Source organism: Pempheris klunzingeri, chromosome 18 (assembly GCF_042242105.1).
Source record: "Pempheris klunzingeri isolate RE-2024b chromosome 18, fPemKlu1.hap1, whole genome shotgun sequence".
NCBI lineage: Eukaryota > Metazoa > Chordata > Actinopteri > Acropomatiformes > Pempheridae > Pempheris > Pempheris klunzingeri.
Genome location: NC_092029.1, coordinates 18,525,215 through 18,541,538, shown reverse-complemented (window position 1 = coordinate 18,541,538; position 16,324 = coordinate 18,525,215). Strand labels below are relative to the sequence as shown.

Genomic DNA, 16,324 nt, shown 5'->3' with positions numbered 1-16,324 from the left:
TTCAACACATGGCACATTCAAGCAGTCAAGGAGCGAAATATTCAGTTTCTCTAACTTCTCTACCAATAGTAAGTTAAAAGGAGCGACAGAGAGATTCATTTCGAACAACACAAACGAAATTATGAGTTTATAAATCATTGTCGCCGTTTAGTAGCTCTTCTGGAGCGTTCAATTATATCTCTGTTTGCGAGTGTATAAAGAAGTAAGTAAGGTGGAAGCTTTCACTGATACACTGGTTTCACTGTTACAAATCTAACGCTCTAGATGTCCCACCTCCTCGTTGGCCGCAGTGAGTTTGGAGGTGAGCTCCTCCCTCAGGTTGTCCAGCTGCTGCCTGAGAAGCGTCTTCTGCTCCTCCAGTGACAGGCGCTCCTTCTCAAACTGCTGCTCCAGCTCCTGTGGAAACCGGGAACCAGGAGACCAAATCAGAAAATACAAGTCTGTCAAAATAAAAGCCTTAGAGCGTCAACAAGGCACTTCAGCAAAACTTCATCTGAAAGAGAGGAGGCAGTTGGTATTATTCATAATTCTAATAAAACCTTATTAGAGCTGCTCTGGTTAAGTGGCGAACCACAAAAAGTCCACTTTCCTTTCATCGTCTTAATTTAAAGGCTGACAGGAATGTCATTAGTTTTGCAGATATTTGGTCACAAACCAAAGTATTTCACAAATTAAAATGTTGACTTTTAAGCGCTAGATGAAAAAATGGATCAAAAAAAGTGATTGCAGTTCATCCTCAGGTGGTCATGAATGTGTGAAACAAATTTCATATCAATCTATATAGTTGTCGAGATAAATCAGTGTGGACCAAAGTGGTGGACCAACCAACAGACATGCTACAAACAGGAAGTTGATGTGTGAGAGGCTCCGGCTATGAAGAGATTTATTTCAAGACAAAAAATGGACATCAGCTGGGAGAGTGGTATCACACTTCACTCATATGCTTTATGTGTACACAATATTCCCCAGTGATGATGCAGATCCAGAACATGCCTGCCTTGCTCCTCTTTTTTTTTGACATTACATTCAATCTAGTCTTCTGTACAAATTTCTAAAAATACTTCAAACAATGCCATTGTCCTTGACAGATCAGTGAGAGACAGCTTTATCATTGTTACTGTAATAAAGCTCGTTATGCTTGCTGATGAATGGGGAACGATTTCTGTTACAGTGCGAAATGATTGCTGCTTTCCAAGGACAATTAGAGCTGAGGGAAATCACTGTAATGTCAAATGAAATTCGCCACCATTATTCATTACACAGGAGGATGGCATTTCTAATGCCTTGGAAAAAAAAACCAAAACATTCAGCGTATTGACTGCCGTCACATAGTTCCATAAAAATGAATGGAACTCCAGAAGAATTTGTATGAATAGAAGAAAGAGTGAAAAATCACAGTATTTCATGGTTAACGCTTCATGACATCTTCTGTTTCACCAGCCTCTCAGGGGGTCACAGGGGGGAGAAAGTGCCTCTATTGGCAGGAACTGAATACTGACTGACACAAATATGCATCTGTAAAACAGCTTGGTGTAATTTGGCACAAAGAACCGCAGATTGGCGTGTTTTAGGATGTTACTGAGAATGTTCAAAGGCCCCTCCGAATCAAACGCATCATCCACTTCTGTTCTCCCTCACCACCGGCTCCCTCTGGGTGCTTGCAATAGTTTCCACAGTCTAATGCAACCCTGAAAAAGCAAGAATGCGGCCAGAGCCTGCCCACCTCCAGGCGACAATGAAAGCCCATGCTACATTAAGATCTCTCGGATCCCACTGTTGGCCTGAAAGCCTTCTACTCCCACTAGCCCTCACAAAAGCTTTCCATGAGACTATTCCTTGCTGGTGAAATGTGTTTCGGATAAAAATCAGGACGCTGAAAGACGAACTTCAAACACTTTTATTTCTACATGTTGTTCAGTCTGTTCTCGGGCTATATACCAACTCAATTAGGTGTAGGTGTAACCACTGCAGTCAGTCATTACTTATGTTGGCCCTTTTTGTGCAGCATAACAAACTATAACAACAACACCTTAATACAAACGATCACCTATTTACACATCAGGCGGAATCAGAGAAACATTAGGATTCATTTGGAGTTTTGTGTTTTCCTGTTTCTAACCACCTGACCACTGTAAATCCAATGTTTCCTCTCCTTTTAGCTTTGTCACCGTAGCTTGCTCGATGTTAGTTGCTACATTTGCTTACGTGCTGTGCGGTCAGTTTATCACAGTTTGACAGCACTAATGAGAGCGGTAGAGGTCAGCCTGAACAGTAACGCTGGGTGATAATTCTCTGTGGGTTCGTCACTACGACTGACCTTTCGCATCGCACATAGGCATCTGATCCGTGGTTGATATGGACATTTACTAGTGTAAATGTTTGCATGGCTTTTAAACACTTTGTCTACATTAAATGAAGTACTGTGAATAAGTAAGGAAAACAAGACAGAACTATTAAAATGAATAACTGTACTCCAGATTCGGTCATTTTTGCTATTGTCAGCTAATTACTGGGAGCATATCAATGCTACCATACGTAGTCTTCTCTTTAAAAGATCTGACATGTGTGTATTATGTTTTCATTTGATTGTGAGATTTCCTACCAGTGATCATTCAGATGAATTTGCAAGTTCTCACTATAAAGAGACACTGACACATTTTTAGAGGTGTACTATTCCATAAAAAAAAAAAATCATTGCAATGAACCACATCAGACACCCAACTCCCAACCATGAAATATACCAATGAAATGGAAAAAATGAGTCAATGCACTGTTCATCATATTTTTCTCAGTGTGTGAAAAAGCCAATTTGTGGAAATCTTTATTGTTGAGTACGGTGACTTCCACCAATATCGAAGACATGATAAAGCGAATCTTCTCGCCGTCGGTTGATCCAGGAGAGTCAGATGGGAAGCACACATCAGGATTCCTGTCACACTTTAACGCTCGATATAGGGGGCAACACCGAGGCACTGCAGACCTAATCATTTAAATTCCAGACCCAGCCTTCTCTCAGACAACCCCCCCCCCCATTATTATTTAAAGTGATGAAAGAATAGAGGTGATGAAAGGAAAGATGATTAACTAGACGTGATGAAACTTGGATCGGACAAAAGAATCAATTGATGAGGAGGAGGGGGATGAAGAGGCATTTCTATCGACCCTGTGATTTTGCAGAAAATGCAGAAAACTGGAGCAGCAGTGAGTGGATGAGAAGTGACTGAATGCCGCCTCTTTCCCGTCACTCTTTCAATCTGGACACTGGCAGCGCGATCGTGGACAGCAGAGAACAAAAGCAAATTACTGAGCATATCCGAACACAGTGGGAGGGAATACGACACCATGAAAACCATACAGGGCCAGAGAGAGGGATGTCTGCATATGGAATGCATAGCTAATAACTATGGAAATGCGTAACACTCTTCTCTTAATGTAGCTGTCAGCTCTGATCAGGTCTTCCGTGGAATATCATTTAAAACATGTCCTCATTATGCAACTTTGATGCAAGAGAATACTTGATCACTTGCTTTCACATGGCCGCGTGTGACCGGAATAAAGGACTGTGTGGAGATTAGGCATCGTCGCGAGGCTATTTCAGACTGGAGGAGCCGTGTGACTCGGCCGCAGTCAAATTAGTGGCGGGCTAGTACCCAGTTTGTAATCCTCATGCTAGATACAAGACATGTCATGATACTAGAGTTTGGGTATTTGGCTCTGTTCTAACACACAAGGGAATAAGGATGTGATCTGTGAAGAGCTGCAGCTGTTGTGGTCAGTGGCAGCAGGACCATAAAATTAAGTTACACTTGTTTGGATTAATTCAATTTGTCTTTGTGTAGTTTTTAATGTTCTTTCTGTTTTCATCTATTTCTACAATGTCTACAGTGCTGTTATATTCATATAGTCATTTGTCATTTTACATTTTCAACACGCAGTAAGCGTAAAACAGTTTCTGATCTGGTACTTCACTCTTCTTGCAGGACTAGTCTCTATGAAATTTAAACTGCAAAAAAAAAAAAAAAACTGCGTATAAACCTCTTTTGCTGAACTCACTTCAGCTGAAGGATAAACCTCTCTTGCACAAAAAAAAGAAAAAAAAAAAAAAAGAAAATCTCATGTTCTTCCTAAGAGCTATAAAAGGTAACGGAGTAAAAATATATACCATAGAATATGCAGTAGACAAGCAGCGTAAAAGCGCCATCTAAGAAGTGGGTGTACCGTATACTGTATGTATGAGCTTAAGCCCTGTTAGGGCTGCCACACCCTGTGCTAAGTAAGTAGCAGTAAAATATTTATACTGAAAGTTTTAGGAATACACATACAGTACACACACACACACACACACACAATGGCTGGCTGTCAGAGACACATCCCTCAGCTGACGCCCACATCCATCAGCACAAGCAGGACTATGAATTTAAATCTAAGAGTCCTGCACCCATTTAAATGTCAAAACCTTTTCCCCGACCTCCATTTCCTGATTTTTTCATCTTTTACCTTTATTAACTCTTAACTTACCATTTGAATCGCAAATATCAAAATATCATATCAAGTAAAAAAAAAAAATGTTCTAAATCCACACAAAAGTTCCATTTCTAGACAAACTTCTTTCTACTTTCTGCGATTTGAACGTTATCACTTCATTTTCATGTGTATTTCCACACTTCCTGACATGTGTAGGCAGAGCGTTATTCTAATTGGTATTATTTTAGTATTCTGTGGCCTATTTTTAGTCCCACTATGATGTGCAATGTGCGTTTTTTTGCATCAATAGGTGCTGCAGCAGTTTTAGCATCTCCCCAAAATAGCACATCACAGCGTAAACACACTCATCATCTGTGTGAGTCATCAGGCAGGCTACAGGGTCCACGTGTGGCTCCCATCAGCTCCTGCGAGAACGTACTCCTATTTGTCTTTTTCTGTTCCTTTTGCGGCATTATACATCGCTGACAGAAGCTCCTCCGGGTTGCTCACATTTCAACCAGCCCAGGTTATGTGAGCTCAGAGGTGTCCTAGATGGCATTTATAAGTGATAAATAGAAATGTGCTCCCACGTCAGTAGGCAGCATTTCATCCCTTTAGCTTGCCAGCCTCTTAGTCACTACAGCTCTTTTTGATGTGTTTAATGTTTGGACAACCTAAACAAGGTTTGAAGGTATTTGAGTTCCTGTTACTTGTTACGCCTACATGTGAGGTTGTATTAATCTTAGACTTCAATATCAATATGGGCTCTTTTCAATCATCCTGTGCAGAGATTGAGAGACTAACTGTTTAATATTTAGACAAAATTCTTTCAAGTAAAAAAATTGAAATAGTATCTGGGGTGAGTTAACTTGTAATTCATGAAATCCTATTTAGATGTGATACGTTTCTGTGCCATATGGCAACAACGTGCATTTCATGAAGTCTCCAGCCAGCACCAGGCTGACGCTCTGGACCTGCTCTGTGGGCTGTGGGTGAACTTTGGACGGCCCTGTTCTCCCCTGCAGCCCCTCAGGCGACCGCCAGCATGGCCCAGAGTCCCAGGCTTTACTCTGGGCCTGCTCTGTGGGCTCGCGGTGTTCTCTGGCTCTCTACCACAGCCCCCCAGGCAGCCCCTTGTAGCATCAGGCTACTCTGACACTATGTTTATAACGTTTGATCGCATTTAAAAGGGGAAAAACATTACCTTTATCCACATTTTGTAATTATAGGCATTTTGTAAGGGTAAGTGGGCTGTTTTTGACCGCATAAGCCATTAATTATATTACACTATATTCATTTCACTGTGTAGAAAGTGGTTTATACATTTCAGCAAGTATGACTTGGATTTGTTTGGTCTTGTTTTCAATAAAAGCACATTTTTAAAGACTTTTTTTATTTTTTGGTATTTTCCACGATTTACCCCCTCTACCCTTTTTCAATTTCTTCGAGTAATAAAAACACATTAAACATTTTTTTTGCAATAGAGGGCTATTGTTATGACAACACTTTTAGCTGATATGATGTGCTGTTTTTCATTACAATAATCTAGTTAATTATTCATGGGAATATTGGTGAATGTTAGTCTTCAATTTCTTTGCACAACAATTTTTTCAACAAGTCAAGGCTGCCAACTGAAAACGTTGGTGGAAAAGACAGCCTGTTTCCTAAAGTACAATAACATCACATTTATTTTAATGTTGAAGTCAACGAATGCCGGGTTCACAATTCACTATTTCCTTCAATGATTTTATTCATACCAAGACTGAAAGGCTTCTGGGACCATATCTATGAAAAAACTTACTTCATGTTAAATCCTTAGTTTCAAGGCAATAGAGTGCCCATAGCTTTTTCCCAGCTCTCGTAACAGGTGGGATAGTGAGTGAATAATGCAGAGTTAGCTTAGAGGTTAGAGAGGCAGACTTGTGACCCATTGAAACTCCTTAACCAGCGTACAAAGTGTCTGTGGGTAAGTAGATGAGTGCTGCTATCTGCTCTCTTAACTACAACTACATGAACAGCGGCAGAGGGCTGTGACTATAATGGGTGTAGTTGTATACAGGAAGTATTTTCCTTTACAACCTGTATTTCTAGCCTGGGTACCAACACCAGTGTAAGGTTCAATATACCTCCATACACAAAATACACAAAATAACTGTGGCTCGCGGTATGGTCTGGCACAAACTAAAACATATGGACACACCAGAGGGTGTCTGTCATTCATTCATTAACAAATACTGTACAGCATCAACAGACTGAAGTGGTGTGACAGGTCCAAATATTTTGGCAGGCAACAAATCCAAAGCGCAAAGAGACAGAGATAGATGACAGCTTGTATTTTGTCTGAGTCATTCCTGAATATCATACTGTCCAATTTTACACCGTTAATGATATCAGCTCCCACTAACAACTTGGAGACTTGCAGTGTGTGTGTGAGCAGTGGATTCTGGGCAGACGGAACGAGTGGACATTTTGGAGGGGTTTCAGATCCTTGATGTGAAAGCCGCACTCCTCAAAAATGTTCATATTAGCGACGGGTCGTGTGGCTTCTGCACATGGAATGAGAAAGCGGTAGGTTGCAGTGAACTTGCACAGAATGTTCATGCCACTCTGCTGCTCTCCCCAGCTCCACTGAGCATTTCAGCAGCTTTCGGCTCATTGTTTTGGTTTTCGCACTTACCGCTCACATCAAACTTGATTTCAGCTGGAGAAAGCATAAAACATACAGCGCACTACCCAGTCAGCACCAGTTTTTTTTGTTTTTATAACAACAAGAGTGTATAAGAGTGTTGAGACACTGATTTACTTACCAATAAAAATGTCCTTTATGTATCAAGAGTGAAACTAGAAATGTCCAGAATGTCGTAGATGGTCAAGGTGAAGCTAAGAGTGACTAATTTACATGTTGTTCTATATGGTGATTATTTGATACATATTTTATCTAGTGACGACAGTAATCAGATAAATGCAGTGCAGTATACATACTACCGTAAGTACACATTTCCCTGTAAATTGTATAGAATTGCACAAGATGACCTAATATTGTACCGAAAGTACTTTGTAACGTTCTATTTTCAGTCTAAATAGAGTAGCACTTGTTCCAAATGTGGGAGAAAATGCTTCCCAAGAACACCATCTTTATAGTTGGAGATAAGCCCCAAGCTTGATGATGCAGGATCAATTAAAACATACAGTACAGCTGTTCATTTCCCTCTGATTCTGTGCAATAAATGCTGATTATATGCAACATTCAGCAATCTGAAAATTAATCTCATGGCTTTTCGCTCAGCTTGTTCCCAGAGAACTCACCATCTGATGCACGTTCTGCCTGACGTGTTATCTAATATTATTCCATGGATTCTTTTGTTTTTCATCAGAGCGGGCACAACACATCTTTAGGACTGCACGTGTGTCACATGTCTCAGAATGAAGTAAGGTTCATAATCAGCATCAGCAGCTGTTGTCAGGAAGATCCTTCATCACACAAGTGATGGGTAACACTGAAAATGGACTTTTATGACATGGGATTGTCTATAAAGAGCAGCAATAATGTTGGCACTTTATGTTGGGTTAACTTTGGAGTGTGTGTGTGTGTGTGTGTGTGCACTCACAGCCAGCAGGCGGTTCTTGTCCTTCTCTGCATTGTTGAGGGCGTTCTCCAGGGTCACTCTGTGCTTCTTGGCGACTTCCTCCAGAGCTCGAGCCTGGCTCTCCTTCATCTGGCCGGCCTCCTCTTCGGATCGAGCTCGTATGTTGTTCATTTCCTTCTCGTGGGACGACTTCTCCTCATGTATGGTCTGAAAAAAAAAAAAAAAATACATCAGAGGATTAATGTGCACGCCACACACACACACACACACACACACACACACACACACACACGTGCACATTTATGATATGCTTGAAGTTGACTGAGATAGACAATGCACGCACCTACCCACACACACACACAAAGCTCTCGGGCTGACATTCATACCATATGCTGTATTATTCCACCATATTGCCAGTATTTACTGCAACAGCCAAGAATCAATCCAGCATTCTGTCTGTCTGTACTGAAATATTCCATCTAGACCGCTTTCTATTTCTATCTTTCTCACCACTTCACATTTATATTTGTTATTCCAAACGCACAGAGAGCCAACAAGCTGAAAACAGATGTTGCAGCAGACTATTGATGATAAGGCTATTGATTATTGAGCTATAAAGCCCATAATCAGTTGGCGACATACCATAACCTACCACCATTCTGACCATAGATGGTGTTTGTCAGATGATGTCTTCAGCATCAGGAATGGTGCTGTTCACTGGCCTTTTACTAAGTTACTGTTGCTATGCCTGTCAAGTTGATAACGACGGCACTTGAAATTCTCAGATATCTTTTTCCAGAATGAGTCTCTGATTTCACAAAGACAGAAACAAAAGCAGGGTTGTGTTGCTTGCTGACAACCGTCAGTTTTGCCATCTGTCATGACCTGTCCCTAGCAGATGTTCTGAGCTGTGGCGGGCTGGCTAATTAACACCAACTAAGTGGGTTGCTTGAAAACGGTGTTCGGGTCAGCTGACTCGTTTAAAAGGAGTACTGTGTAAAAAGGTGTTTAATGAGCACTTGATGGCAACATATGTGATACACTGCTAAAAGATTAAGGGGAAAGCTACCCTTTAGCCTCAATCATTTAGCAGTATATACATTATGAGGCCAAAAGTCAGCATCCTCAACAGCTAATGTGTAAAATGTGCATTATTTTTCATGTACAGCAGCATAGGAGTACAACACAGAGAACACAGGAGTTCTGCAGGACCAGGGTGAGATGACGGAACATACGTTGCAAACGTAGTTATTGACAGCTAAGGTGTTACCATAGCAACCCAGATAGATAGGTTGGTGATGTGTGGACACACAGATCTGATCCAATCACTCAAATAACTGTGGACAGCCTGTCTAAGAGATGTGATATGAGAAACAAATCTGATTTGCCTTCAGTCTGAACAAAGCTAAAGTGTTACATAGACCACGCCCACAGAGGGAAAGTACTGCAGACATCTGTCTTCTTTCTGAAGCAAAGTCAAATTAGACACACACAAACAAAAAATGGTCGCACTATGATGCAGGTTCAAGACACCCAGGCTTTCTTTACACGAGCCAGCTCAACAAGATCCTCAACTCAGAATCAGAGATATCAGGTGGTGGTTGTCAATTTCCTTTGTTAACCCTGGCTTTACTCTTCAGGTTCTGTGCACGTTCAGATAAAAAGGGGGCCTTTGATGCATCAATTTGACTCTTCTTCCATCTTTAGTCAAGAGGAATACATAATGCAGAGCAATGACGAGTATAAAAACTGCTGTGCTGCTGCTGCTGCTGTGCAAATAAGACAAGAGAGGAATGCTGGCAGAATAAGCTAATGTATTTATCTTACCACTCAATGCACTTTCAATTCCTCTTGTTTATTTCTAGTATGTCATCTGCACATCAAGAGCTCTTACACTTGCAGAGTAAAACATTATACTTAAGAAGTGTATTTAGGTCTGACAGTGTTCCATACTGGAGGATACGTAGAAATGGCTTAACATTTTGGCCAAATAAGTGTGAGATGAATTGTATTGCTTGAATATAATCTGTGATATCCCCTCAGGTTCCTGTAGATCCTGTGGATCCTGGTCCTGGCCCTGCTGATGTGGTTCCCTGGTTCCTGTGGATCCTGGTCCTGGTCCCGCTGATGTGGTCCTCTGGTTCCTGTGGATCCTGGTCCTGGTTCTGCTGATGTGGTTCCCTGGTTCCTGTGGATCCTGGTCCTGGTCCCGCTGATGTGGTTCCCTGGTTCCTGTGGATCCTGGTCCTGGTTCTGCTGATGTGGTTCCCTGGTTCCTATGGATCCTGGTCCTGGTCCCGCTGATGTGGTTCCCTGGTTCCTATGGATCCTGGTCCTGGCCCCCCTGATGTGGTTCTCCACCAGCCAATGGATGTGCGTCTGTCCTAGGCTACAGCCTGTCCGTCCTTGGGAGCTGGATCTCTCCTTCACTGTGGTGCTCCCGGAGGTTTCTCTTTTCCCACTAGGTTTTTTGAGTTTTTCCTTCCTGAAGAAGGAGGGTCATAAAGGGCAGGTGATGCCTCGGACTGATCCACCGGACTGATCCATTGGCCTCATCGACTGCTGGACTCTTTATTAGATTGTTTGTTCGCTTACACTTGTTTATTTCAGTGAACTTTGTAAAGCACTGTGAGACACTCTGTTGTGATATTGGGCTATACAAAATAAACTGAATTGATAAATACCAAGAGACTGACCAAGTTTCTAATTTGTTCTATTAGGCGCAATAGGATCAGTGTAAAGTAGCAAGTATAAAACATAATTCACAGTGGTCTGTGGAGGTGATTAGTGAAAGGGCGGCTCTCTTTCAACGTTACCATGGTTAGCCAGGTTAAAAGAGAGCCGCCTTCGTGACAATGAAAACTCTGGCTTTAGGCTCGACACAGGCCTATCTGGCTAATTTCACTTCACACTACACTCATCTGGTGTGATTCTACTTGGGGAAATGTTTGTTTTTTTGGACAATAAAAAGCTGAGTGACTGCCGCTGGGGAACATGTTAAATACATACACAAAAAGAGAGAGAGTGCCTCACTTTCCTTTATGATCTCATTATGCATGCAGCACTAGCCTCAGATAGCCAAACAGAGGCTGATGGCTTACCATGAGGCACAGTATACAGGTAGTTAAGTACAAAAATAGGACTGCCTTGGTTTTGAAATGTATGGACTACTTACTATTACTATAAGGAAATTATTTAGCATTCGTATTGGAATGAGTCTTTCCCAAGCTTTCTGATCCATATACCCTAACCACAATAATGATATGTCTAGAGGGTGCAAATGCAAACTCGTCAGTGCTTTTCCCTTGATTTATACATGAAATGAAGAATTTTAGATTACACATGTGGCTGCAGACCAATTTCTAATTAGTTTTGATTTATTGATTGATACATTCTTGAATAAACCAGAAGTGAAGAGGAGATTATTGGTGTAGTTCAAGGTCGTTCAGTGGCATAATGGCAGATCAACCCAAGGTCTCTTGGAAGATGAGGAAAAACTCCCCACGAACCTGCAAACAGCTTAAGGGACATGGGAAGAAACGTCGGGAAAGGCAAGAGATCCCCTGTCCTCAGACGACTGGGTGTGTGAATGAGTATGTGCAGTAGCGTTTCTACGTTTGTGAGGACCAGTTTACGGGGGGGGGAGTTCTGGCGCCGACAATTACAAAAATCTTTCGTACCACTTCTTTTTAGCGAGCTGCCTCTCGAGCTCTTCCAGCTGAGGACTCATGCGTTCCTCCTCCCACTCCTGCACCTTCTGCTGCAGTCTTTTCGAGGCCCTCTGTGACCTGAATGAGAGATGTTTTGCCCTCCTCCCACTCCTGCTCCTTGTCCTTTTTCAGGCCCTCTGTGACCTGAATCTCCTCCTACCGCTCGATACGATTGCCGTCCAACTCCTGCTCAACCTCCTTTAGAGCAGCCACGAGGGTGTGGTTCTCCTCTTTTCTCTTATCAAGCAGAGCCACATAGAAAGCTCTTGATTTCTCTGTCTCTTCCTGGTGGGAGGTTTTCTGCTGCTGCAAGCGGAGGCGCTCAATCTCTAGCGAACCTTCTGTGTTTTTCAGGGCAAATGCAATCTCGCTGGTTTCTGCTCTGTGTTCCTCAAGCTGGGCTCGATGAAAGGCCCAGGATCTCTCCCCAGTCTTCTTAGCGTTCTCCTTCTGTTTAAGAAAAACCTATCCCATCTTGGTCAATTTCTTCCGCAATTTTTCCCGCTTGAGCTCTCTAAAATGCGAGATCTTTCTCCAACTGTTTAAACTGTTAAACTTTGCTGTCTTCGTCAAACAACTGCACCTTCAAGCAATAAGTGGTCGTCTCAATATTATTTTCAGCCACTGCACGCAACTACTTTTCAGCACAGGGCTCTAAGTTCATCGCCTCAATTTAATTTTGAAGGGCCTCGTTGTCTCCCTTCACCTGCTCCATTTTGACCTGAACCAAACTTACTTCCGACTATTTATTGCAGTCATATGACTTTATTTCTTCAGTCTGTTGCTATTAGATACCAGTTTACTTCAGTTTGAATATATGAATGTAATGATTTCTAAGACGATTGGCATTAACAATAATGTGCAATAAAAAAATCGTTAATAATAATAAATAATAATATAATGTGGGAGATGATCATGGGATGGTGCTGCAAATAACTGCCTTGTTTGTACTGTTTCAAAATGGTCAAACAATTAAGTCAGTGAGCATCGTCGCTAATTCAAAAGTACATTACTGACATATTGTATTTATGGACAAATTTAGTACTTGTACTGTATTTGTGTAGTAATTTCCCTCAGGAGATAGGGTGTTAGGGTATTTCCATTTTATCTATCTACTTTATACTTGTATTCCACTACATTTGAGAGGGATATGTGGTACCTTTCCTCAACTGACGGCTTTTGTCACTACTGCAGCAAGTAAGGCAATGGGGACATGACCCAAATGCAGACAGACCAGGCAGCAGGATGATTCAGTGACTACGTTTACATGCACAAAATATTTCAGTTGTTGCCCTTATTCTGAAAAAGACCCACTAAGCTGTTTATGTGGATAATGAATAGTCCACTAATATTCCCATTTACATTTGCCTCGCAAGCTGTCGGCTGGTTGGTTCGTTTACAATGCACAGAGCAGTCTTTCACCAGGCCTTGTATCGCAAAGTGCAGTAAAAACCCCAATTGAGACATATATTTAAGTTGCGCTGTGTACATGTCCAAAGAATGCTCCTAAAACCTATATAATAGTGGCAGATCCCACAGGTCTTAATGGAAGAGGGCGGACAGGCTCTGACAGCTATAGTTGCCTGCTACCTTTCAGATTAACTTTGACTTATGAACGGTGACCAGGTGTCAAGGATTGTCCTGGTTTCAAACTGGGTGTCCTGAGTCCCAACAAACAATGATAATTAGAATATTATAAACTATGCACCAAGCATCTAAATTCAACACTAATTGGTCCGTACGTGTGTCAGTCAATTAATATTGTTATTGTCAGGACTGTTGTTAGGATCTGACTCTTTCTGATAGAAACTGTCAGTGTGCTAATGGTCTGGTCATGCAGAAGAGAAAGCCATTCATTAACATTATTTTTTGGCAACTCTGCTTCATTAGATAGTACAGTGAAGATGGCAGGGAAAAAAGTTCGGGCTGAAGACGAGTCAGTCTTTTCTGAAGAGCTCCAGGAGTCTTACTCCTCCCTTTGAGAAGCACCTGCAACCCGCTGGTGGACACCAGCAGTGAGGGAGGCCGCCAAGCTCACGAAGGAGGCTTTTCGGGCTTGGCTGGCTCGGGGGTCTCCTGAAGCAGTGCCAAAAAGCCACACAGGAACAGTTATATCCAATATCCATTACTTGAGCTGACATCACGTATGGCACAGGAAACTTTAAGTAAGCCAAGAAAGTGTCTGTGAGAATATATCCTTTTAAAATGACCACTTATGAGACGAGTTTCCAAATCAGTTTGAGTCTTTTTTCTTGATTTTTCTCACTTCTGGTATTCATAAATATATACTTAACACTTAAATAACATGCGTTGTCCTCTAACTTGGACACACCCTTTTTTCTCAAGAGCTTCTTGATTCACATATTGAAGGTTCTGGCTAAAAAATATTAGATTGATAAATTATCAATATAATATAAAGTTTGGCAGAGTGCGATGCCTGAAATTGATGTGAAGTGACTTAGCTAGAGAGATGATGTATCACTCTGTTGGAGTTACAAAAACACGTGCAGCTGTGTGGTGGTACAGAGTGATAGTCCAGTTCGCAGAGAGCGTTTTAACCACAAGACAATCGAACTTCATTTTGTCCTGCTAACAACATGCCATTGTATCCTGTGAAACTGATATAGTTGCTTGACATATAAGAATACAGTGTTCCACCATGAAGACACACTTAAAAGGGTAACATGAATCCCAGCCTGTCCTAAAACATCCAAAGTGTATATTCCAAGTAGAAAGGCAATCAAAGAGCACAGACTGCCATCAAGGCAAATACTATTAACTGCTTGCTCGTGAGTGGATCCAGACCCGCTCCAAAATGTAATAGGTTCTTTAGTTTTAGTTTTTCCATAGTCCTGTTAACAAACAGCACCAAAAACATAATCTCCTTGGCAGTAGTAATTAGGCTTTACCAGTCATTTTCAAACCACTGAGTATCTGGCAGATTAGCGACAACATGAAATAAAATGTAATTTCCCACCAGGGATGCAATCATATTGGCGCGCACTAATTGTTCCAAACCAGAGGCTGTCTTGGTAATCTACCGAGAAACGTCCGTCAGACTGGTCAAACTGAGCTAGAATGCTGTGTTATCATATGGCCAAACCAACCAGAGGGGGAAAACAACTCTACAACACGCCACGAACAACAGGGCGCGAAACCCTCCTGGGAGGTTAATTTCTCCTTTAGCTGAGACAGTGCGAGGAAAAAAGACAAACAAAACATAAATGAGGAAACAGCACTGATAATGAGAGAAGGGAACACAAAACCAAGCCTCCCATTAATGTAATGACTTTTCCACAAACTTCTAAGTCAGACATTAATGTTCTTTCTCTTCCAGCTCGCTAATGTTGCTTGTTTTCCAACACAAAAATCACTACTTAATGCAAAGATGTTGGAAAAACGCCTTGATATTTGAAGATTTATCTATTTTTGGCTAGAAAACCGAGCATCAGTACTTTCAGATTAGTGTGAGTAATCCATTTCAAGCATTAATCAGTTGAGTACTGAGGGACGTTGGTGCCATAAACTTTATGTGGCGCAAGATCTTCTATTATCCTGAGGAAGACATTCGAATTCACAGCAGCGTCTCTCAGCTGGAGAACTCTCCCAGCTCCCACGGGATTACACTGCACAAATGTCAGAGATAAAGGGATGGGAAAACACACATGAAGCAGCAACACTTGACATTTACCGTCAGCTGTGGTTGGTCTGCTGACTACACTGTTCCTTAAATCATTTGACCTTTAAGCTTCTTGGTTTTTTAAAAAGAGCAGCTCGCGTTTTTCTTCCGAGTTTGTAAATGCAGTGATCGACAGGTTTGACCCTTTCAGCAGTTTGATGTTTGCAGGTCCATTTTTGCTCCCGTTTGCTAATTAAACATTTTAAACTTTATTTTCCTCTTAATCTGTAGAAACTGTTCTGCAGCAGAAAAGGAAAAGAAGGTCAAGAAGAAAAAAAAAAAAGAAAGTGTGAGTCTTTATGCATTCTGTGCAGATATATACTCATGCCTTCACATTTCCTGAAATACATCAATAATTCAAGTCAAATTGTCCTTTTACAACTCTAAAGACTGGCTTTGAGCAAAACATCAACTTCACAACAGCACTCAGGGGGATTAGAGTCTCTGTAAAGTCACAGAAATGTCAGTGTTGTAAAACTCAAAAGTAATGCCGACTACAATTAAATGAAGTTTTCCTCTCATTTTTCAAGTATTAAAACTGCTTCACAGTCCCGATAAATTGTCTTTTACTTTTGGGCTTTTCTTCCCAAAAGGGTGAATTTCGGGCACTGCGTAAGAGTTTCTGGGAAAAAGGGACCTGAACATCTGAAAGAAGTTGACCTCCTATAAGGACAGAAGGAGAAGACGGAGAGCACAAACTTCTTTCTTGAGATAACAAATCTCTTTAATGTGACAATCTAGCGTCAGTGGCTCCGAAATTATTTTTGTTAGAATAAATTATTGTTCAAAATGATGTTTGTTCTTGATGTTCACAAGAGCAAACACGGAGGAAGATATAATAATTTCGAGCACGAGAACCAATGTTAATACACTGATTCATTTAA

General features: G+C 41.4%; 1 protein-coding gene across 1 annotated transcript in view; it reads right to left on the bottom strand.

Moving 5' to 3' along the window:
• The window catches only part of fam184ab (family with sequence similarity 184 member Ab), a 120,906-nt gene that overhangs the window by 44,193 nt on the left and 60,389 nt on the right, over window positions 1-16,324 (bottom strand). Inside the window, exons 9-10 of the mRNA XM_070849605.1 lie at window positions 8,073-8,258; window positions 274-396 (exon numbers count right to left, since the gene is read on the bottom strand). Coding sequence (XP_070705706.1) covers window positions 274-396; window positions 8,073-8,258 — 309 coding nt within the window. The remainder of the gene's footprint in view (window positions 1-273; window positions 397-8,072; window positions 8,259-16,324) is intronic.